Here is a 25,213-nt window from a genome sequence, read left to right as displayed (position 1 = left end):
ACAGTTACACATAGTGAGGCAGCTGAGGCAGAAAAACAAGGAGAAGTTCAAGGCTTGCCTGAGCTACAGAATGTGTTCCAGGTAGCTGGGGCAACTTAGTAGATCCTGTCTCAAATAAAAACAAGAGGACTGGGGCTATAGCTCAGTGGGAGAACATTTGGCTAGCACGTGTGAGTCTCTAAACTTAATCCCTAATACTGGAGGCAGAACGGAGTGGGGAGTAACAATTTTTACTGTGTAAGGAACCAAACTAAAATCCCATATAAATTCAGGAATGACGTTGGTCGGGTTTACACTTCATCTTCTTTAGTATTTGTTTTAAATCAATCTTATTCTTACAGCCTGATCATGAGTTCTTATTCCCACTTACTTGGTCATTTTTCCATAAAGATTAAGAGGTAAACACAGATAAAGAGATAATATTTGCTGGTAAGTATAAAAGCAAAAGGCTCTTCCTGTGTAGTAAGAGTTGTGTGCATACTTAATAGATTTAGCCATACACAGTAGCCCCCCCCCCTTATCCATGCGGGTACATCCATGGGTTCTTTAAATCACAGTTACTACCCAATACTATACGTCTATACATATTCTTTTCCAGTGCACAACTATACGCGCGCATATGCGCGGAGGGGGGGGGGCCGGACACGACACACGACACGACAACACAGGACGGGACACCCTTGAAATAAATGTAACAATAGTAAAACAGAACAATTACAATATGTCTCAATAAAAGCCTATGTGAATTTGGTCTCTCTTTCCCTCAAGAAACCTTACCATACTATATTCATCCCTCTTCCTGTGATGACAAAAGGTAATGCAATGCCCACATGAGCCACAGTAAAACACTATGACAAAGAAAATAAGCATTGCAGTACTACATTCAGACACCAAACCAATACTAAAGTGACAGATGAGGGTGGGGTAGGGTAGCATATACGGTATACAGATACTGAACAAAAGGATGATTAACATCCTAGGTTGGAAGAAGCAGTATTCCGTGAGATTTCACCAAGCTATCCTGAATGCTACATTATTTTAAACTTACAAATTGCTTATTTTTGCAATTTTCCTTTTAATATTTTTAGACCATAGTTGAGCATGGGTCTTAAAATGGCTGAAAGCAAAGCAACAGACAAAGGAGAACTGCAGCACATAGAGTCTCCAAATGCTGCCAGCTTTGTAGTCAGTTCCTAGCTGAATAGTGTGAGATTACGAAATCTACAGACAGCTCCTGCTGTAATGCTTAGTGGACACAGAATACCTCAGCTTAAACAGGCGTAAGCAAGAGAAATGACCACAGCATCAGAATGTCAAATACAAGGAAAACACTGTCTTAGAACCAACTATTTATTATAGATTAGAAAAATGAAAAATTCAAGAATTCATTTTCAAATACTTCAGTTAATGAATCAGTACTCATGTTATACCTCCTACATTACAAAAAATGAGAAACTTTCAGACTTGGTTCTACAATTATTGCTACTTCACCACAAAATTCGGGGCAAATCAATAAAACAACTTACCCTCTGTGAGGAATTAAGACTGTCTGTGTGATTGGGGACCAGCTCAAGTGTCAGGGGTGGCTGCTTCAGAATTCCAGGCATAAGATCCATATTTGAGTCACTATCTTGGTCTGAGATATTACTTTCCAAAGAATCAGCTACAAGAGAAAGAAAAAAAATTATATTTGCTACTCCTCTGGAGCAGAAATTTAATTATGTTAACTAGTCTAACTACCCTAAGTAACTGAAAGCAAAGCATTGTTTACACAGCAAGTCTTGGCAGATATCCTATGAAGGGGCAGGTGACCTTATTGTAGGATTTGCTGGTCATAGAGGTCTTTGCAGCATGCTCTTCCTTGCATTTTATAACACTTGAAAAAAATGTAAAACTTGTGATTGAAGAAACAGCTAGAGCAATGGCTGCTCTTACAGAGGAACTGGGTTTGGTTCCTAGCACCTACAAGGTGGCTTACAACCATCTTTAACTCCAGTTCCAGGGGATCCCTGCCCTCTTCTAGCCTTCAGGGGCACAAAAGGCATGCATGAGTGCACATAATACACACAAGCAAAACAATCATACACATAAAAGAAACATCTTAATCTTTTAATAACCATAAAGCTCATTCTTGACTGAATCTGGTTTGTGTGCTATAGTTTGTCACCTCCTGCTCTACAGGATAACTGAGGTAAGCCTAGAAAATTATAAATTCAAAGCTATCTGTTATTCTCTGAATTACTTATATATTCAATCAAAAGCACCATCCTAAGTAGACACTGAGACACCTGAAAGCCGCAAGGACCTAGTCTGAATTTAAAGAACAATCTGGTGGGAGTAAAAAACAAAAAGAAATGAACAAAACCCCCAGGAAAATAGAGATATGTCATTTTATGCAAACAAATGTTTTGCCTGCACACATGTATATGCACTACATGTATGTTTGGTGCTCAAGGAAGTCAGAAGAGAGCATTGGATTCCCTGGAACTGGAATTACAGATGGTTGTAGGCTACCACATAGGTACAGGAAATCAAACCCGGATCATCTAAAAGAGCAACAAATATTCTAAATCAGAGCCTTCTTTCTAGTTCCAGAATATGAATATGAATATTAACAGAAGCTGAGCCACAGCACACAAATGGCAAGTGGCATTAGGCATATATCATGATCGCAGGCTAAGACCCAACTGTGGGAAGCCAGTGTGAGCGAAGGTCTGGGAAGACTTGCTGGTGCAGGCTGTTCAAAGAAACCAGGCAAGGTACTCAACCCACAAAACAGCTGGGCCTCAACTGCTGGAATAAGGAGGCAGATCACAGCTTTGAATGGAAGGCAGATAAAGACTAACACTAAGATACTGATCATGGAAGGCCCATTCTACTAGGGACAAAAATGACAGAGTATGAAACATGGGAACCTAAGTGAGAAATCAAGGTCAAGTACAAAGGTAGAGAAGCTACTAAGCTAGACACAGCACAAGTCTTTACTCTAGAGATGAGACTATCAACTGTGATGTATATCTCACACTTCAAATGGTCTCAATGGAAAAGGTGACATTTTCTACTCACTGTCTAGCCAGACAAGAAGAAATGGGCTTAATCTGCAAAAAGACCAATATTTTTTCAAATTTATTTTAAATTTATGTGTCTGTGTGTATACCCAGAAAAGCCAGAAAAAGCTGTAGGAACTAGAACTGGAGTTACAGGTGGTTGAGCCACCCAGCATGGGTGCTGGGAACTGAACTCAGGTCTTCTGGAAGAGCAGGTGTTCTTAAAGGCTGAGCCATCTCTTCAGGCCCACACAATATTTTAAGCAAAATAAACCTGTGACTTTAGATTAAGAAAGAGTAATCATACTTAATCCGCAAGAACAGTGTGCCATTTTTTTTCTAGGCTGTTCAAGTTTTTTCTGCTGAATGTCCAAAAATCATTATGATATCATCATGAGGTCCTGCTAGCTATAAGTTTATATGGGGTTCCATATAAAAGTTCTCACATGGGAATCAAGAGCTACGTGGGCTTCACTCATAATTTATGAAAGGAATGACCAAAGCAGAAAGCAAAGCCTGTGCATACTGGTTAAGTTAGATGAAAGATAAAACTAGGGCTGAAGTGGAATTAAAGAATATTTGATACCTATCATTAGATGGATGCATAAAGAAAAATAAAATTATGCCACATATAGGAAATAAGATGGAATTGGAGATGATGGTGTCCAATGAAATGACTCCTAAAGACAACCGTCTAATTTTCTCATGACATCTAGACATACATAAAATCTCTGACCTGAAGAACAAGGGAGAGGAATAAGCCTGATGTGAGAAGGGAACAAGAGAGTATAATGGGGTGGGGGGAGATAGACAAGCTAAAGCATGTTTTTTTTTTGTTTTTTTTTTTCTCATGCTGAATTTCAAATTACGTATATATGCAAAAGGCTGGTAGGGAAATATACACACAGCACAACATATATTCATGAAAATGTAATAGCAAAAAAAAAATTAAGTTATCCTATTTAAGTATATCCTGCTATGTTTTCAATATGTAATAGCCTTCACAGTCTCATGTTTGGAACACTTCTTTAGCAGTGGCACTATTCTGGTAGGCTGTGGAAACTTTAGGGGGTGAAGCCTTGCAGGGGAGACTAGGTCATTGGGAGAGGTCCTTTGAAGTACCTAGACATTGGTTCTGACCCTGCTGTCTGTTTCCTGATCTGCCATGGTGAGAAGCCATGCTACATGCTCCCATGGCCATACAGTAAGCCACTGGGTCATGCCATTATCATCACGGGGATGAGAATTTCTGAACCATCAACCAAAAGTAAACCCTTCTCCCTCATTCCTGTCAGATATCTCTGTAATGAACACTGTCTAGGTTAGCTTTCCTCAACACGCCTGGGAAGAGGGAACCTCAAATGATCAACTGCCTTGATCAGACTGGCCTGTGGGCATGTCTTTAGGGTATTTTTAAATTGCTAATTGATACAAGAGGGCTCACCCCACTGTGGATGTGACACCTCTCCACAGGTGGACCTGAGCTGTTTAACAAAAGTAGCTGAATAGAAGCCTGGGATAGAGCCAGTAAGCAGCATCCCTATGAGGTTTCTGCTTTAATTTAGCACTGATTCCAGGTTCCTGCTTGAGCTCCAGCCCTGGCTTTCCTTGATGATGTACTCTCACCTTTAAGATGTAATAAACCTTTTCCTCCCTGTCTTGGTTTTTTGGTGTCATGTCACAGCAACAGAAAGCAAACTAGGTCAAACAAAAAAACTATTACAGAAAGCTGATAGCAAAGAAGTAGAGCAGCTTCTGGGACCAAACCTGACCATGTGGTTCTTAGGTCTTAAGAACTGATGTGCAGGGGGTGTTTGGAGAGGCAGGCTAAGTAAGCTCTAGAATGCTGTAGGCAGAGCTTAATGGTCAGTTCTAGTAGGATCAGAAATGCCAACAGAGATTCAGACAGTAAGGACTGTTCGCTGAGTTTCAGAACAAGGATTCTACTAGGGACTGACTAGAGGCCATTCATGTTACATTCTAGAAAAAAAAAAAATTGTCTACATTCTATCAATGTCTTGAAAAACTCAATGAGGCTGAAATAAAAAAATGGACTAATTTATTTGGGAGACATCAATTCAAGATAGCACAGCATCCAGTGGCATCGGGGTTAGTGCTGGCTGCTTCTAGCTAGCACATTACGCAGGAAATGAGAGCGAAAGTGGGGGCAAGACTGGGACGTGGTACAGTTCAGCCAGGAAAGGAACATGGATGGAATTAAACTCGTGGACAAAGCAAGGAGAATAGCAGCACTAAAAAGAAGCTGTCACATTGTGTGGGAAAAATAGGAGGAATGTGCTGTGAGGACACTCCAGGAAGGGGTTAGACCCTGCCCAGTGCAGGCTCCAGTGTATCAAACTGAAAGCTCATCTGAAAAACGTTTTGTTTGAGAAGAGTACTGCTGGATGCCTGCTGGAAAAGGCCAGCTAGAGAGAATTTTTTTCCAGCCACCTAGTCCTTCAGAAACCACTGCATCCACCCTTGCTTAGAGGCTAAAGAATGCCTCTAATGATTTCAAAATCTCCAATGCATAACACACCAAATAGTGAATATACAAACATATCCTAAAATAGTACTATGCAAAAACATGCTCTTACTTAAGGACTCCACAGGAGAAGGAACCACGAAAGCTATTTCCGTCAGGGCATCAGCATAATACAGCACCTTCTTCTGTCCATTGAAAATGCTAGCCCCAGCGTCTTCAGAGGAAGTTACTTCATCTGGGAATAAAGAACAATGTTATCAGTACTTAAGAAAGCTGGGCACCTTCACCTCCTGTTCATGAACCCCAGCCAGTTAATAAAGCGATGACAGTTCCAACGAGAACCAATCTGTAGGTGAGAAGAACAAACCATGAATGTTGATTAAGTGTCCTTACAGTAATTTTATATAATAATTTTCTAGTTTGTGAAATTACAGCAGACCTGGATACTCTCCCTTCTCTGGTAATGAGTGATGTAAAAACATACTGGGAGTTTTAGTAGGCAGAGAAAATGAGTTACAACAGTCAGAACTAGTCTAAGTCTCAGTTAAAATGAGCATATAATAACCACAGTATGACATAAAAGACCAGGACCTTCACAGGAAGATGGCACATAGATTTTGGGGAAGGGAATAGTAGAATCAGAATCCACCCCTGGTGCATGAGCAGGCTTTTTGGAGCCCACTACCTATGACGAGACACCTTGTGCAGCCTTGAGGCAGGGGGAAGGGCTTGGACTTGCCTCTACTGGATGTGCCTCCCCCTGGGAGGCTTTGCCTTCTTGTAGGGGGGAATGGGGGATCGGTTGGGGGAGAAGGCTGGAGGAGTGGGAGGAGGGAAGAGGGGGATCTCTGATTGGTGTGTAAAATGAAAAAAAAAAATGCTTATTTTTCAATCACAAAACTAAGAAAGATTTCACCTAACATATTAGAAGATACTTAATGCCGGTGAAGATGTGGAAGGCAAGAGATTTAGAGCAGAGGTTTATATAATTTTTTCTGCAAAGGACAAGATAGTGAATTTTTTCTGCAAAAGACCAGAATATCTACTCTGCCTGATCCTAATCTGGAGCAGGCCTGGAGCTGAAGTGTACTCTATCAGAGTCAGGGGTTAGGGAGAAAAGAGACTGCAGCCCAGCTATTCCCCTCTTCTCACTATGGTGGTGTATGCATGGAAAGTCTGAAACTGCCTTTCTTTACTAAGAAGGTAAGTAGGAACTAAGCAAAAATTCAGAGAACATATCTAACAGAAAACTGCAAACACAATGGGGTGCTGATAATTACATAAAACACTTAACCAATTTGGAATTTCTTCAAAATTTAAGCCAGGGCCCATGAGATTGGTTTAGTGGGTAAAAGTGCTTGCTGTAAAGCCTAACACCCTGAGCTCAAGACCTAGAACCATGTGAAGGTGAAAGGAAAATTGACTCTACAGAATTATCCTCTGATCCTTACCTGTGTAGTGTGCCACGCATGTACACATACATACACACACACACACACACACACACACACACACACACACACTTTTTTTAAGACAAGGTCTTACTACATAGCCCTGGCTAGCCTAGAACTCTCTATAAGAACCAGGCTAGCGGGGTTGGGGATTTAGCTCAGTGGTAGAGCACTTGCCTAGCAAGTGCAAGGCCCTGGGTTTGGTCCTCAACTTGGGGGAGGGGGAATAAATAAATAAAAGAGCCAGGCTAGCCTTGAACTCAGAGAGATCCACCTGCTTCTGCCTCCCAAGTGCTGAGATTAAAGATATGAGTCACCATGCCGGGTCGATAATATTTTTTTTTAATTAATAAAAATCTCAGCTAGTTTCATTCAGGTTTTCTGTCACTTAAAACTATAAGCGTTAGAAGGACTTACTTATAAAATGGTGCAAAAAATTCTACTCTGTGGTAGAGTTTGCCTAGCACATGTGAGGCTGTAAGTTCAACTCCCAATACCATATATACAAAAGCCCCACCATGCTCAGTGACCTATTTATAAAAACGAAAAATGTGCATGTTTTTTATTAATTCTACTTATAGAAATTTAATGTATACATATAATCAAGCATGGGTACATGGAAATTAAAATTATGATATATCCCAAAATATTTTAGTCAAACGAGTAAAAATTAGAAAAAACTAGAGATCAGTTCACAATGGTGCTGAAGGGAAATTCTGAGCTAGTATATCTTGAGATAAGAATGCTGAAGATTATTCACTTAACCTAAGGAGCCTAGGAACACGTGAGTTCGATTCTGCCTCAAATTTCAGTCTGTACTGCTCCTTGTTAGCCTGGTTACAGATTCTCCAAAGACTGTGTGGAGATGGGTAGGAACCTGAGATAGATGCAGACTACAGTCTATATCACATTCTTTTTTCCCAAGACAGGGAGACACAGGCTGACCTCTCTGAGCTCCAGGCTAGCCTGGCATACACAGGGAGTCTCTCTCTCTCTCTAAAAAAAAATAAAATAAAATAAAATAAAATTCTAGTAGCGAAAACCATTTATTAAACAGAAACTTTTGTTTATTAGACATATCTTACGCTTATTAACATTTTATAGGAAGCTGTATTTGTTTGTTCACATATAAAACGGAACACATCAGCACAGTAATAATTAAGAAGTTAATTTTGGATACCATTACAACGCTCACACACAGAGGAAATATCTATAGAACTAGACAACTTAGGGGTGGCAAGAGGGCTCTGAAGGTTAAGGCTCTTGCCTCCAAACCCATCGACCTGTGTTCATACCTGCAACTCACACAGTGGAGAGGGTGAGCACTCCCTCAGGCTGTCCTGACATCCACAGGCTCATGCACTCCCCTCCTTACCCAACCCTCCTACACAAAATAGGTAACTTTAAAAAAGAATATACAAACTAAACGTGACCCATGAGGACTAGGACTGGGGAAAGAAGACTTTTCCTCGATATCATCTGTTTAAAATGTAAAGGTTCATGGGAAAGGGGAGGGGGAGAAAGAGTAACCAAACAAGCAACAATTAACAGCTATTTACGAGCTTTACCTTGTTCAGACCCTTCGCCATCATCACAACTATTAATTGACCAACTGGTAGACACATGTCCCGTCCAACCAGGGTGTCTGCCCACATCTACTGACCAGCCAAGGGAGAGCAAAAATTCTAGGAAATGTGGCTGAACATTTCTGGAAGACTCCACATTCTTTAAAATCTGAAAGGCACAGCAAGCATCAGTTATGAGGGGAATACACGGACATATTAAAAAAAACACACAAAAACTAATGAGCTTTGATACTTTTGACAAACCAAGGCCCAGTTCAGAGTGAATTTGAGAATACATGACCACAGTGAAAATGTGTGTTCAGGAGTTGGTTGGCTGGACTGGCTGGCCCTTGTCTGTTTCTCCATAGCAAAGTAAGGATAACGACAGTTGTGAAGATTATACCAGACGATGTAAGTAAAATCCTAAGCTATCCCTCTGGCAAGACAATTACTGAGGCAGGCCTATTTATTAAAAATAAACAAAAGGTACAATGTCCTTGACGTTACAGTTAACAGCCTATTAATAAGAAATGTTAAACACGTATGTGCTAACTGTTGCATTTTAAAAATGGTGTGGAGTGGGAAGGAGTCACACCATACAACAGGGCTTACATGGGAGGTTTATTGAGGGGAGGGGAGAGAAGGGGCAGAAACCAGTCCCTGGAGATGAGAGTGAAGGAAGAGAAAGAGAAAAAGACGAGAGGTGTACAGGCCTTCCTTTTATAAGGAAATGTAGCGAATGCACACAGGGGGTGCTCTTAGTGGCTGCAGCTGAGGATATATCCTGTCAGGACCCTAAGGCTAGGCCAGTAGAGATGCCTAAATGCTAACAGTAACAGCCTTGACAAATAGAATAAAACTACAAGCCTCCTACAAATTCAGCAAAGATTAGGTATAACTAATAAATGAATATGAAAATGTCGTTTCCTTAGTCCAAAGAAGGGAAGACAGGCAGTACAGAAAAACAAAGTAATCAGGAGGGTCCCTCTCCTACTGGCCACAGAGAGTGGAAACCCTCATTCTCAAGAGGTTTTGAGGCTAGCAAAATGGCTCAGTGTGTAACGGAGCTTGTTAATAAGCCTGATGCCTGCCTTTGATGCCAGAAACCCACATAAGGAAGAAGAGAACGGAGTCCCACAAGTTGGCCTCTGACCTCCATCTACATACCATGGCATGTGGATGGGCACAGGCACACAAATAAATAGACAGGAAAACATGAGAAAAAAAATTGTAGATGTAACCAACCGTCTTATTAAATAAGAAACACAGAGCTGATTCAGAGAAGAAAGCCAAGAGGTCAGAACTAAGAACCTTACCCTTCCTGCTTCAGCCAAGAGAGCTCTCCGAAAGGGAGCTACTTCCTGTGTGTTTGTCTTTATAGTCTTTCTGTTCTGCCTTCTCATTGGTTGTAAACCCAAACACATGACTGCCTCGTCACTGCCTGTCTGTAGAGACTTCCAAGTCTTCTATGGTTGGGATTGAGATTAGAGGCGTGTGTCTCCAATGCTGGCTGTATCCTTTTACACACAGAGATCTACCTAGCTCTGTCTACCAAGTGCTGGGATTAAAGGCATGCGCCACCACCGCCACGCTCTTGCTATGGCTCTAATAGCTCTGATCCCCAGGCAACTTTATTTATTAACATACAATTAAAATCACATTTCAGTACAAATAAAATACCACCATATTTCCCCTTTTCTATTTTAATAAAAAGAAAAAAAGAAAAGGGGAAGTGCTGTGGGATGGTCTGTATGTCAAATTACTCTGATTGGTCAATAAATAAAACACTGATTGGCCAGTGGCTAGGCAGGAAGTATAGGCGGGACTAACAGAGAGGATAAAAGAAAGAACAGGAAGGCGGAAGAAGTCACTGCCAGCCGCCACCATGACAAGCAGCATGTGAAGATGCCGGTAAGCCACGAGCCACGTGGCAAGGTATAGATTTATGGAAATGGGTTAATTTAAGCTGTAAGAACAGTTAGCAAGAAGCCTGCCATGGCCATACAGTTTGTAAGCAATATAAGTCTCTGTGTTTACTTGGTTGGGTCTGAGCAGCTGTGGGACTGGCGGGTGAGAGAGATTTGTCCTGACTGTGGGCAAGGCAGGAAAACTCTAGTTACAAAAAATTAAAATAGTCATTCTCACCTGGAGGTCAAAATGACAATGGTAAGCCTAGAGACATGTTTGGCTGTCACAGTGTGATGGTGTTAATTATCTACTTGACAAAATCTGGAAAGAGAATCTCTCTCCTTTCTGTTTTTTGTCTCCTCCCCCCACCCCCCCAGACAGGGTTTCTCTGTGAAACAGTCTTGGCTGTCCGGGAACTACTCTGTAGAACAGGCCTGCCCTGCCTCTGCCTCCCTAGTGCTGGGATTAATGGCTTGGGAAGGGAATCTCAATGAAGAACTGTCTAGATTAAGGTGGTCTATGGGCATGCCTATAAGGGCTTTTATTTATTTATTTGTTTGTTTGTTTGTTGGACTGGGTTTCACTAGACAGCCCTGGCTATCCTGGAACTCATATGTAGACCAGACTGGCTTTGAACTACCAGAGATTCACCTGCTTCTGCCTCCAGGGTGCTGGGATTAAAGGTGTGCATCACCACAGCCAACAAGGTATTTTCTTGATTGGGTTAATTGAGGTGGGAAGACCCACCTTGAATGCAGGAGGTTCCATTCATGAGCTCAATTCTGGACTGATATAAAGGAGAAAGAATACAAGCCTACATGCATTCATTGCTGGTTCCTGAGTATGGGTGAGATGTGACAGCCCCTTGTAGCTCCTGTCTGACTTCCTTATACAATGGACCTGGAACTATGAGCTAAATAAGCTCCTTTCCCCTCATGTTATTTCTGTCAGAGTATTTTATCACAGTAAATGGAAAAGAAACTAAGACATAGTGATAGACCAATGCTGGGATCCACAGCCAATGACGCTGCTCAATGGTCTGAAATACACTGGGCAGCTCCCACAATAAACAAACTGCTGCTCTTAAGCATTCAGTTCTAAAAGTAGGGAAATAAGGGATTCTTTTCCAAATTAAAAATGAAAACAGGGAGAATGTGCCAAAACCATTTGGAGAATTTTCTAAAAATAAGACTCTCTTGGCTTGCCCCAGGCCTACAAAGTTAGCAAAAGCAAGATCCTAAAACCGCCATATTTAAAGGCTCTTTTCAGATGACTGAAGAAGCTCATCCATAAATCTCGTCATTTATACAATACTAACTGATGGCAACACCCTGCTCACATACCCAGAAAAGAAAAAAAAAAAAAAAAAAAAAAAAAGAAAAAACCAGGGAAGTTATAGTCATTACTTCTCAGTCTATTGTATGTCACTGTCACAATTATCTTTGGTACACAGAATCAATCTCTATAAGTATATTTGTTTTATTCACCCATAGCTCTCAAATTCTTTTTTTTTTTTTTTTAATTTATTATGTATACAGCATGTGTGCCTGCAGGCCAGAAGAGGGCACCAGATCTCGTTACAGATGGTTGTGAGCCACCATGTGGTTGCTGGGAATTGAACTCAGGACCTCTGGAAGAGCAATCAGTGCTCTTAACCTCTGAGCCATCTCTCCAGCCCCCTCAAATTCTTTTTTAACATTGGTTAACTTATTTATTTACTGTGTGAGAGAGCCAGAGAGCAAAAAAGAGTGAGAGAAAGTACAAGAGTGTGCAAATTGCCACAGCAAGCATGTGAAGGTCAGAACACAATTCTGGGAGTCACTTTCTCTTTCCTGTAGGTCTAGGGAGCCAACTCAGACCACTAGACTTGGTTAGCAGTAAGCTCCTTTATCCAAGGATCTGTCTCACCGGCCCCTCCTTTGGTATTAGGAAACAGAGTCTCACTATATAACCCCAGGTTTCTTTGAAGTTTTGATCTTACACTGTAGCCTGGCTAGACGTGAAGTCTGTAAATAACTAACTTAGGAAATTTAGTCAAGAAGCAGTAGGTGATTCAAATGCACCTTGCAGCTTACCTGCTAGCATCCAGAAATTAATCTCCACTGACTAGGAAGAGAAAGGTTTCAGACATTCTTAAGAAGTCTCCAGAAACTTTTACTGTTTCCTGATCACCCACAGCTCCCAGAAGCTCAAGGAAACTAAACAGATTAGGAAGTGCCTCAGGGCCTGTGTCTTTTATAAGCAAGAGAAAAATTGCCCCATACTTTCATGTGAGCAACACCCTAGTCTTACTAATCCAATTTACTGGGGTTCTAACAAATTAACACAAAGTCTCATTGCTAGTTGCCACCATCCTCCCTTCTCAAAAGCTCCAAGCATATTGGCACCATGATGAATTTCATAAAGATGCAAATATTCTTTACCTCTGGAGAATTTATGCTGTAGTCAGTGTATATTCAGAAAATGCTGAAATGGCCTTGTCTCAGAACCTTAAAATCAGGTTAGGTCTCTCAGGCTCCTAAGGCACAATTTAACACCCCTGTTAACATGCTATGAGTGCTTCTTCAGTGTCTGCCTTCCCTTAGATAATTCTATGACCTCCTTCGTAGATCCTGTTTACCAGTAACCCTGGAGCCTACCAGAAAGCAGAAACTTAATGAGTGTGTGCTGAGTCAGTAAGAGAATGAAAAGAACTTTCTCATGAACTCTTTAGCAGCTCACTAATGCACAATTTGAAACACTCTGTAACGTTGGTCCATTTCTACAGGGGTGGTGTATTAATTTAATGACTTAGGTTAATGATACTGCAATTCGAATCCTTCGGTCACAGCTCCCTAACATCTTCCTTTGACCCTCTTCTAGTCACAGCCACCGTCTAGCCTGTTTCACTACTTGCTTCCAACAGAAACTTCAGACCCCCTGCCATTCCTCTGACTCTCCAGGTTCACCTACATTATACATCCCTTCTCCACCTTCTTAGTCTTTTCTGTAACCCATATCCAACTGTGTCTTCCTCCATCATGTTTTATGCTTTACCTCAGCTAAAATGGCTTAGTGTGAAGTTACCTGTAAGGAGAAAGCCTGCTGCTCCCTTCTACCTGGCAGGAGCCCCAGGGAAGATGGTCAGGAAGTGTTTAAGACTGCTGTCCTACTCTGAAGCTTCAGGCCTCGCTCTGGCTCCCTGTGGCTAACCTTCAGCTGTTTTAGTTTCCTTTGCCTAGGAGTACGAATTCCTTAAGAAAAAGGAATCCACACTGACTCCTACCCAGCCATGCTTCTTGAGGGTGGAAAAGCTCAGGACACTAGGCTTCAGAATCATGAGCATTCAGTTTCTAGATGAAACAAGTCTTGACCACAGAATACAAAATTCTCATGTCAAGTACAAACTGCTGACATAAAAGTCTTGTATGTTTATAACACAGATGAGGGGGAAAATTCAGAGTTCTTACCTCTTGATTTGTTTTCTGACCTGGTTTCATGTAGAAAATAAAAACTGTGTCAAAAGGACGACATGGCAAGAGATCCAGATACCCAATGTCATCAAAAAACCCAGGTATGGTAGAATCGAGTGCAATGAGGTGAGGAGGTAGACGACTATTTGCAGGTTCCTGTCACACAAGAGAGGAGCAATTGTTATCACCACATTACTCCAATCATAAATCAGCATTTACAGTTTCCATTCTAGGACAGTGTCTCAGTATAGCTTGGCAGCCAGGGTAGCCTGCAACTCACTATGTAGCCTTGGATATCCTTGAACTTGCACTCTTGCTTCAGCCTCTCAAGTACTAGGATTACAGATGTTTGTCACCACACCCACCTTTTCTCATTTAATAAAAAATAAATAATTATAATGTAGCAGGAGTATAACCATGATTCTAAAGAAACTACTTAATATGTTTATGCTTCAAGTTATTTTTATTTGCTTCACACAACTGATATTACATTGTGAATATAATTTGAGAGCCTGTTTTCTCTAGAAGATAATGCTTTATAAAATGTAAAAATTTTTTTTTTTAGATTTAATTATTTTACATGTGTCATTTTGCCTGCATATATGTATGTGCACCACATGTGTGCCTGGTGCCCAGGCCAAAAGAAGGCGTAGGATACTCTTGAGACTGGAGTTGTTAGCAGATGGTTGTTAGCAGCCATGTGGGTGCTGGGCATTCCTATCGGTGTTCTCTGTAAGAGTAGCCAGTGCTCTTAAAAGCTGAGCCATCTCTCCAGCCCCTCTAGAGCTTTTTAAAATGTATTTTAAAAACTCACCCATTGTTCACACAGATGCAACACTACAGTTACTTTGGAAGATAATAAGTGACAGTTTCTTGCCAACATACTGTCTTAAATACAATGTAGCAACTGCATATCTTGGTATTTTTCCCCAATGAGAGAAAAGCTTAACCACAGAAAATGATGGACATGAATTTTATAGCAGCTTTATTCATAACTGCCAACATATATAAGCAGCCAAGATGTTTGTTTTTCAATAGGTGAATAAACTGCTTATTAATGAAAATAAATGACATAATAAATCCTAAAAAGACATGAAAGAATTTTAAATGCATTGTTGATAAGTGAGTGGAAAAATAACAGTCTGAGACTGCATTTACAGGATTCCAAAGATATCCCATTCTAGAACAGGCAAAACAACACAGGAAATAGCAGAGACCAGTGTTTACAGGATCTGTGGCGGCAATGGGGACTCTGCACATGGTAGCATGCACATGCCAATATACACGCACACACACACAAAACCCATGATATTTCAAGAACCTAAAAGTTCTTGAAAAATACAAAATTCATTAACTTTCAAAATTCATTTTTGTTTCATTTTTCTTCTAATCCCTTATCTTCTTTGATCTTGCAAAACAAAATTTTAACAAAACAAAGTTTTACTCACAGTTTATGATTTCGTTGTTATTTTAGAAAAGCCACTCCCAGGGGTGGTAAAAATTACTCTTTTTCACACAGTAGAGGTTCTGAGCTTGATCTGTTAATATGATACTTAAAATTCCTACCAAGGGTTGGGAAACACTGGCCACAGATATTATCTTCCTGATACAAATGGAAGACAAGTCATAGTAGAAGATTATAAACAGTTCCACGCCAATTCAAAGTAAATTTTTTCATTTTGATTTTTAGAGATGAGGTCTTATGATGTGTCCTTGCCTGGTCTGGGTCTCTCTAAGGTGGCCTTGATCTCAGAGATCCACCTACCTCTGCTTCCCAAGCGCTGGGATTAAAGGTGTGCTCAGATTTTTGCCACTCAATGAATTTTCTTGAAATATAATCAGAGGGCTGGAGAAGATGGCTCCGAGGTTAAGAGCACTAACTACTCTTCCAAAGGATCCCGGTTCAATTCCTAGCACCCACATGGCAGCACACAACTATCTATAACTCCAGTTCCAGGGGACCTGACACCCTCACACAGACATACATACAGGCAAAACACTAATGTTCATGAAATAAATAAAATTTAAAAAAAAAAAAAAAAGCTTAAAAAAAAAAGAAATAGAGTCAGACCTCCCAGTTTTCCTCTTTTACTTTGAAATTGTAGAAAAGGAACTGTAGGTGTTGGCATGCTGTAGACACCATGTGAGCAGTGTTCACATACCTATGCTCTTCTGTTAAGTTTATTCCTGTAGCTCTTGCATAAAGTTTTTTAAAATTTTTTTTTAAGGTACATGTATTTCGTGTTAGTATTTCAGCTGCAGATGGAGTATTTTCACTTTCCTTGGGTTGTGTGCGTATATGTTTGTTGTTTATTTTTAATTTTTGAAACAGGATCTCACTATGTAGCCTCAACTAGGACTCAACCATGTAGACCATGCTGGCCACAAACTCACAGAAATCTGCCTGCCTCTGCCTCCAGAGCGCTAGAATTAAAAATGTACACTGCCACACCTAACTTCACAATGCAGTTACAATTTTTATTTTTATTCTTTTATTTTGTAGAGTGTATGCATGCACCTATGTGATGGTCAGAGGAGAACTTTTGGGGGTCAGCTTTCTACCTCTGTGGGATCCAGGATCAAACTGTTTGCACAGGCCTTTGCACATGTACCTCTCCCAGCTAAGACATTAAGAGTTCATCAATCACATTGTACTTTGAGGTGGATCTTACAAATAGCCATTAACTTCTTAACACATTTATTTTAAATATTTTATTGATGGTTACCAAGTTAAGAAGTCATACTCCCTTCAAACTGTCTCCTTTCCAATGAAATCTCTTATGTAGTTTATTTTCATTTTTATTTCTTCATTTGCCCATTGTAGTGTAAGATGTTTCCACAGGAGGAAATCTTCCTCAACATTTATTTATCAACAATTACTTTAGGGCAAAAGTTAAAAAACTCACTGTCTAAAAATTTCTCATTGTTATATATTGCCATACAGTCAAGGTATAAATTACCTTATTTTTACAAAAGGTGCCTCTAACTTGTTGGAGGGACTGACACTTCCAAGATCTTTAAGGTATGGACCCATACTATGCATAAATTTGGGGGTATTTTTAAGATCAGATCAATATTTTTCTACAAAATCTTGATTTACTTTATCGTTTGATGGAGTCAAATTATCTTCTTAGTAGTTTTACTAATATTTCCCAATAATCAATTCTCCTTACATTCTTTGACAAATCATACTAAGTTGTAAGAGAATTCATTTAACATGCTACTGACTCAGAATTCAGTTAGTATTCTAATACTTTTGTATATTTATTCATAAAATTGGTTTGCAGTTGCTTTTTAAAGTACGTAATATCTTATTTAAATTATTAGAAATATACTAAGATTCATAAAAATAAACTTGTAACTTGCTAACATTTTCCTAAACTCTGGTAGAAAAATTTTTAATGAACATTATTTTCTTAAAACCCTAAATATTCTAAAATATTAACATGAATAGAAAAACTACACTCTCAGGAACAAGGCTATTAAAGGATTTAATAATTTTCATCCCAAATATTTTCATTTACTGCTCCTACTATGATAACTTACTCCACTAGGAATATCACTAATCATTTGTAGGCTGGATCTTTGTTTTGTGCCTTCCTTATTTACTTCTGTATCTATTGTTTTGTACTATCTGATCTTTTATTTTGCATTTATTTAATTTATTTGGAGATGGTCTCACTATACACTGGTTTGAAACCCACTCTGTAGACCAGGCTGGCCTCTAAGAGATTAAGCTACTTGCTTCTGCCTCTCAAACACTAGGAAGATTAAAGATGTGCCATCATGCCTGGTTCTTTCCTTTTCCATTTTAAGAGGTTTTATGTTTACCATACACATCTCAAACTATTTTCTACATTATAAAATATATTCTCTCTACATGCTGAAATTGAAAACCAATGTCTTTCTGCTTTCCTAAAAAATTAAATGACCTATGGCCAGGTCAGTTGCACTTTTCAGGTAAGTTATCTACCTACCTACTATCAACAATACTAGAGCATATAGCCCCAGTCTATTTTAATTTTCTTTAAAGACAGGCTCTCACTATGTAGCCCAGGCTGGTCTTGAACTTTTGTCTCCACATGATAAGCACAAGCCACCACGATTAGCTAATCTTACCAACTATAAAACATATATAACATATAAGTATGGCTTGTGTTACAATAGTACAGAATTGGGGCTGAGGATGTAACTCACTGGCAGGGTGGGTGTTTGCCTAGCATGTGCACGGCCCTGTATTCAATCCTTAGAACTATACACCAAAAACCAAACATTAAATTAACAGATGAAAATTTTAGAGTACTACAGAATTAGCTTCATTCTTTTAAAGAGTACCATGAAAGAGCCAATTCAGAGCTGGACTTATCACTGAAGCAGTCCCTTCACAGGTGCCCTGTCCTGGAGCCTATACTGAACCCACAACAGCAGCACAGAACTCCACTGACTTTCATGCAGAATAAGTGTAAGCTGGGTTTTTTGTTTGTTCACTTGTTTTAAACCTTTCTTCATTTTGATAAAAGTATTATAACTCAATGGTTAATTTGTGAATATATTTATTCATAGAATTTCCTAAAAATTACCTTTAATGCCTCTAAGGACAAAAATCCAAAGTGAGAAAGGAAAAGGCGGGCTGTCTGGAATTCCTGGGCAGGAGGTGGAGGCTTACAATCCGTAACAGGGTCAGGGAAGCTTCTCTTCTGCAATTCTCCCTCGCTCTGCTGTTCCAGGTGTATTTCATAAGCAATCTGCTGGGCCATACCACTTCTTAATTTTTCATGCCTCTCTTCTAACTGAAATGAGTCAGATATTTTTAGAGGATTCCCTTACAATGAAGTTTCTTTTAATTTTAAAACAAAATTAAAGTAAAACACAACAAAGAAAATGTTGTTTTATTGGTCAACATTATGTTTCAGTTAAACATAGAGCACAGAATTAAACAAACATGGTTCAAAGTTAGATCTATATCTGAAAATTCTTCCCCAGAGCCTAACCAATTGGTTCTTCATCTCCTGGCTGTAAAAGACAATAAAACTCTGCTCTTGGAGGGGCAGAGTTGTTTTCTCACTGGAGCCCTGGATGGTTATCTTCACCCAATAGAATCTATCCTTGTGTTTTAAACTTAACCCTATGATTCCTTACCTTTTGATCAATCCTACTTTAAAGTTTCACACCCTAATATGTGAAGATTCTTCTAAACAAACTGGCTTAATTATACAACCACCTCAACCTTAACTACTTAGATCACACATGAGCAAATGCTTCTGAGTCTCAGATGTGAGCCACTTTCAAGGGTTGTATTTCTCTCTAATCCCAACCACACTTCCTGTACTATCCAAATATATGCCTTTACTACCAGAGTTTGATCATGTTATATCATATACTACTGAAACCTATTGTGAAGAGCCTAGGCAGCCAAGGACTGTCTCTAAAAGATGTTTAATTCTTATCAACTGCCCAAATCTACACATCCATCCTCTGACATGTCCACATCCAGATGACAGAGACCCAAGTCATCTTCTGCCTCTCCTCCCTAACACTAAATGCCTGATCACATATACCATCTAAAAATGTTTGCATTTATCCTTTTAGAAAGAGCTAATAGTAACTTGTCTTACTTCTTCAGTGACAATTTCATGTAAATCTGGAATGCTCAAATCTGCTTTTACAAAAGGAATCTTGTCCACCTCTTCAGGAAATGGTCGATGTTTCACAGAATATTTAAATCCAACATCATTTTTAGGAACTGGACGAGGTTCTGGCACAAAAAGCTGTTAAAATAACACAAATGACATTATGGATATTACACATCATTCAATAATTACCTGTGATGATGTGTCTTCTAGTCATGTCCCTGGTCTGCTTTAATGCATCTATTTTCCTAGGCAGGCACATCACCAATGCTCAGCAAGAATCTGCACATGCTGTACTAATGGTACAAGTAAGAAACCAATATACTATGTACTGAATTTCATTTTTCTAAAAATGTTTGTCAATTTATAGATTTCATGACTAATAAATAGCTTGCAGACCTCTAGTGCCCAGGCCTCAGTCATCCACATTCAATTCTAAGTTAATGACTAAGGCAGTATAGAGTTTTTAAGACTCAAACTTCCAGCCTGGTGTGGTGGCGCACGCCTTTAATCCCAGCACTTGGGAGGCAGAGGCAGGCAGATCTCTGTGAGTTCGAGGCCAGCCTGGTCTACAGAGTGAGTTCCAGGACAGCCAGGGCTGTTAGACAGAGAAACCCTGTCTCGAACAGACCCCCCACCCCCAATTAATAATTTAAAAAGCAGTATACCAAATGCTTATTTCTTTAAGCTGTTAATTGTATACAGAAAGAAAAGTGATTTGAAGAAAACTCAGTAAAACATGAACTATCAAACTATGGCTAGCTCTCACTGAAAAGTGACTACAAGTGATTTAACATTTCTTTTCTTATCTGAACTTTCCAACAAGCAGAAAATAGCCACATAATTTAAAATACTATAAAATATTGCAGTAAATTGTATAGCACAGTAGCAATTATACAAAATGAATCATGCAAAACAATGTGAAACTAAGTCCTACATGTCAGATCTCTCAAATTTTTCCCATATGATATGCATCTGACTTTTAAAGCTGCAAAAAATGCCTGGGACCATTGTTTAGAATAGTAGTCCTTAATTCCTAATTGAGCATCAGTATCACCAGGAAAACTCTGGAAAACTACCCTTGACTTACAGGTACCCGTAAGGAGTTAAGTAGACCTGGAAGTCTAGGTTCCTAAGATGATTCTTAAGTAAATTCATTGACAGAGGACCTCGCAGGGATCAGAAACATGTAACCTTGACTTTCTGTTGGTCTGTTATTTAGCCTTTAAATCACTCCCACACACAGATGCACCCACGCACACAATCATATGCACCCATGTATATGTACTCTCGCACACACTGTAACTTCTGATGTACCTTCTGATTTGCTTTTGCTCCTCTGGGTAAAAGGCAAAGCTGCTGAGCCCAAGCAAGTCTTCCCGACATTCCCCGGACCAGCACAGTGACAGAGGGGAAAAAATCATCTAGAATAAAATGGATGTGTAAAAATTTTTACTTCAGATAACAACCATTTAATATACAACCTGCTATCACCTGCAGAACATTTCATGATCAAAGCCATAGCACAGTGCCTCCTAAACTGCAATGCCACAGCTAAGTTCCATGAGTACTACTACCCCACTCTGTACCAACCACTCTATTTTAACTTTCCTAACATCCGCACATACCTCTACACATATGTTTTGGTGAAATGCTATGTATCATAGCAAACTCTCTTAAACTTCCAGTGTTGAAGAGAACTTTATGAAAGAAAACAGGCTGGTTATGTGCAGTGTTGACATACATTTGCTCAGAGATTGGGGTCCTGTAACTACAGGCAGACACTGTTTCCTCCCAGCAGAAGTTCAGGGATGGAGACATGAAAAACTTCAGGGTCCTTTTTCTTCCCTTTCTTTGTCTCAGTTATGGGAAAAGTGGGTCAAACTCTCTCATTTCTTCTGTTATTAACTATTTCAATAAACAAAATGTTCTTAATTATGTAAAATTATTCATTTTCTATTTTATTTTATTTTTGTAGACTACCTATGCAGTAAAATTACTTGGAATAAGAGTAAGGCAATCCTAAAAAAAAAAACTTGCAAGAGAACCCAGAAGCTTAAAGGGATTTGAAGGATTCGAAAGGATTTTGCAGGCTGTTCAGCAGATAGCTTAGGGGTAGGAGGGTGATGGAATAATGAAAAGAAGGCAGCAGGGAGAGAAAGCCAGGCAAGCCTTAGCTCTGGGGTAAAGAAGGTAGAACTGACAGTGATGAATAGTGCCATTCTATTTCATAATATCGTCACTAACCTTAACCATAACATGATGGAAATAGTATCCTCCTATTGCAAACAGAGCTAGGTCTCTCTTTCTGTAGAATTATGACATCCTGCTTATAGTCAACAGAAGCTGTACAGGACTCAAAGACTCTGCTTACCTTTGCGTGTAGCTTTAGTCACTGAGGAAGTCCTACTGTGGTGGGACAACAGAAAATAGTGTTGTTTGGAAAACCTGAATTTGAATCCTAGTTATATACTTCTCAAGTTCCCCTAAGCAAATCACATGCCCTCTGTGAGCCTCCTAACTGTGGGATAGTGCATGTCTTGTCAATGAACAATCACTGAAGTTTCTTCAGCAGATCACATCTACATGCTTAAGGATGAACACTATGGTGCAAGGAGGGCAGTGGTAGGCAAGCAGATTTTTGAACTGCCAACGGGGTATCACACCAGGTAGAAAGAAAATGCAACACTCAACGTAAGAAATTAATAAAGCCTTGCATTTAGATGTACTGGGAGGAATACAGAGGGAAGATTCAAGAGTCACTGAGACTAATGATATAGGGAAGGAACAGGAGGAAGAAGCGAAGATGACTTCTCAACTTTCTAGCCTGTGTGGGTAGTAACCGAAACAGAACAATGATGGGTGAAGGGGAAGGGATAGAGGGGCAGGATCCAAGGTTCACAAGGAAAGACAGAATGGCAATGATTTTTATAAATAGTAAAAATAAAATATCTCATTAAGGTAAACTTTACATAAAAGTTGAGACACTTTGCTATTTCAAGCACACATAAAGAATCTTTAAACAGTTCTACTTCATTTGCACAGTCTATTTTTTGACCTCTGTTTCTCTAGTGATGTTATCCTATAGCTTCAAGTCTTTCTGACAAATAGTTATTTGGAATTCACAGTCTTTGCTTCCCTGAGAGAACTGAGAACACACTGTTTGAGCAGTAGAGAAAGCTAAGAGTGCTACAACTTACTCTGCTCATTTCCAAGTGGTTGCTCCAGCATTGCCAGGATGACACTGTTATCCAAGACAAAGTACCGGAAACTATGCTTGTTTATAGTTGGCAGCCTGGAGTATTTGATCAGAGTGGTCTCATTCACCAGACTACAAGGAGAGGCAGGACCACTGGGTGAAGGAAATGCGCCAAGCAACTGCATGATACTACGGAGAATGGAATAAAGAACAATTAATTCCCAAAGAAAACTCTAACTTTACCTCTTGGGTCTATGTATCCTTCTGCTCCTCTGAATTAAGTGAACACAGTTATGCTTCCTGTTCACAGGTCAGATTTATTCCCTGTTGCAAAAAATACCCTGGCAGGCTGGGTAGAATCTGTACCCCAAGAAAGAAAGGCCACTCTCCCAGATGCGGGGTAACAATAGCCACAGCTTTCAACTGTCCTAGGAACTGCCCTCAACAATGGATGCCTCACTAAGGGCCACTCTTCTTTCTGGGACAGGCCACATCCAACACCTGTTTAGTGCAAGGTTCATAGGTCTGAGTTCCCTCCCAGCTAGAAAGAAAACTCAGGGTCAAGTCAGCTTGAGCATTTTGCTGCAACTGCCTCTATTGTCCTTTGTTAAGAGGCCAAATCCCAGGGCATGCTGCCTTCTTCCTGCATGTCCACGACTAAATAGATCCTCATTTCAGGTAAGGAATCTGGGGTACTAACAGTTAAATCTCAAAACTGTCATAAAGAAATCTATGACACAAATACTTTATAAAGCAGAGTTCCACTGATCAAGACTTACCATTCAGAAATGTTTGCATGTGTATACAAGGTGTGTATACACTTATGCACACACAGAAATAGAGAGAATAAAGATTTATGCATATAAGCAATGAATTTAACTCAACTAGCTCTTTGTGTCAAGTACTGTTCTAGGCATTTTATATACATTTTATCATATAGTTTCATAATAACCATATGAAATAGGTACCATCATTATTTCCATTTTTATTACCCTCATTATAATAAGAAATTGATGCTCAAAGAAAAAGCATTCTAAATTTAACAGAAAGATTTTTACCATGTAATATCAACATGGCCTTTCATGTACATCTCATACAGAAAACTATTTCTTAACACATTTGTGTTTATGTGTACACACATGAATATGTGTTATATATGTGTTGTATGCATACATGGGGGGTGCATATGTGGAGGACAAGAAGTGTCCTGTTCATCTACCTTAATCCCTGGAGACAATATCTCTTAATGAATGTGGAACCAGGCTAGCAGCCAATAAACTCCAGTGATCTTCCTCTATCTGCCTTCCCTTCTAGCACTGAGGTTCCGGGTACGAACACAGCCATGTCTAGTTTTTCACATGGGTACTGGAGCTCTGAAGTCAGGCACTCAGGCTTGTACAGCAAGTGCTCTTACGCACTGAGTCATCTCCACAACCCTTGATACCATTTATCAACCACTCTTCAGCTCTCTAAGATCTCTGATGATGGAAGGCACTGTTTCCCAGCAGATGGCTTCCTGTCAGTGCAGGACTGCAACAACTCAAGGAATGAGGGACTCAGTAAGTTCAGTACTCTAATGACTGTGGAAAACACGAGCCAAGCCAGGAGACTAGTACTAAGAACAGAGAGAGATGTCACAAAGCACACAGGCCTGTAAGCTTGTTGTCATGTTCCATGTAAGATCTAGGATGTTATCAAACAGGCTTCTGGAAGAGGTTAGGCCGATTACATGAAATCATTACAAGCCTCACCACATTTTTCTCTTCCCGGAAGTGAGTAGACTGGAGTCTACTGGAGTCACTGGAGTAAACATCTCTAAAATAAAGACAAGTACTTGACTGTCACGATAAACCTGTAGATAAAGATTAAAAGTCCTTGTAAACCTCCAAGGAGTCTCTGCTAATATACTCTGAGGTTCAACCTCTGCTTTCTATAAGCAGTGTTCTGATAAGAACATAGAAAACAAGCTCATAATGTTTGTTCATGCCTGTAATACCAACATCCAGGAAGCTGAGGCAGGAGGATTGCCATGAATTTGAGGCCAGCCTGGGCTAAAAAGTGAGAATCTGCCTTAAAAAAAAAAAAAAAAAAAGTCAGTAGGATGGCTCAGTGGGCAAAGACTATTGCTATCAATTCCAACAACCAGAGTTGGATTTCCTGGAACTCACATGAAAGGAGAAAAAGATTCTCAAAAGCTGTCTTCCAACACCCACACGCCCATGCACACGTTTTGCTTTGTTTTTGAAAAGAGCAGGGTATGGTAGTGCACACCTTTAATCCCAGCACTCAAGAGGCAGAGGCAAGAAGACCTCTGAGAGTTCAAGGCCAGCCTGGTCTACAGAGTGAGTTCCAGGACAGCCAGGGCTACACAGTGAGACCCTATCTTAGGGAAGAAAGAAGGCAAAATAATTAAGAAAAAAACCAAAACCCTACAACAGACTAAAACTTAATCTGCAGAGATCATATATCAGAATAA

At 39.8% G+C, this 25,213-nt stretch overlaps 1 protein-coding gene across 3 annotated transcripts in view; it reads right to left on the bottom strand.

The window, feature by feature from the left end:
- Ralgapb (Ral GTPase activating protein non-catalytic subunit beta) overlaps positions 1–25,213 on the bottom strand; it is a 92,390-nt gene that overhangs the window by 11,856 nt on the left and 55,321 nt on the right. For all 3 annotated transcript variants that reach the window (XM_059261823.1, XM_059261824.1, XM_059261825.1), the window contains 8 exons: positions 22,739–22,926; positions 20,856–20,962; positions 19,524–19,676; positions 18,489–18,698; positions 13,906–14,064; positions 8,552–8,717; positions 5,645–5,767; positions 1,527–1,663 (listed from right to left, as the gene is read on the bottom strand). In XM_059261823.1, the coding sequence (XP_059117806.1) occupies positions 1,527–1,663; positions 5,645–5,767; positions 8,552–8,717; positions 13,906–14,064; positions 18,489–18,698; positions 19,524–19,676; positions 20,856–20,962; positions 22,739–22,926 (1,243 nt within the window). The remainder of the gene's footprint in view (positions 1–1,526; positions 1,664–5,644; positions 5,768–8,551; positions 8,718–13,905; positions 14,065–18,488; positions 18,699–19,523; positions 19,677–20,855; positions 20,963–22,738; positions 22,927–25,213) is intronic.

Source organism: Peromyscus eremicus, chromosome 4 (assembly GCF_949786415.1).
Source record: "Peromyscus eremicus chromosome 4, PerEre_H2_v1, whole genome shotgun sequence".
Classification (NCBI taxonomy): domain Eukaryota; kingdom Metazoa; phylum Chordata; class Mammalia; order Rodentia; family Cricetidae; genus Peromyscus; species Peromyscus eremicus.
Note: the sequence above shows the minus strand (reverse complement) of the source record. Positions and strands in the feature narration are given on the sequence as shown.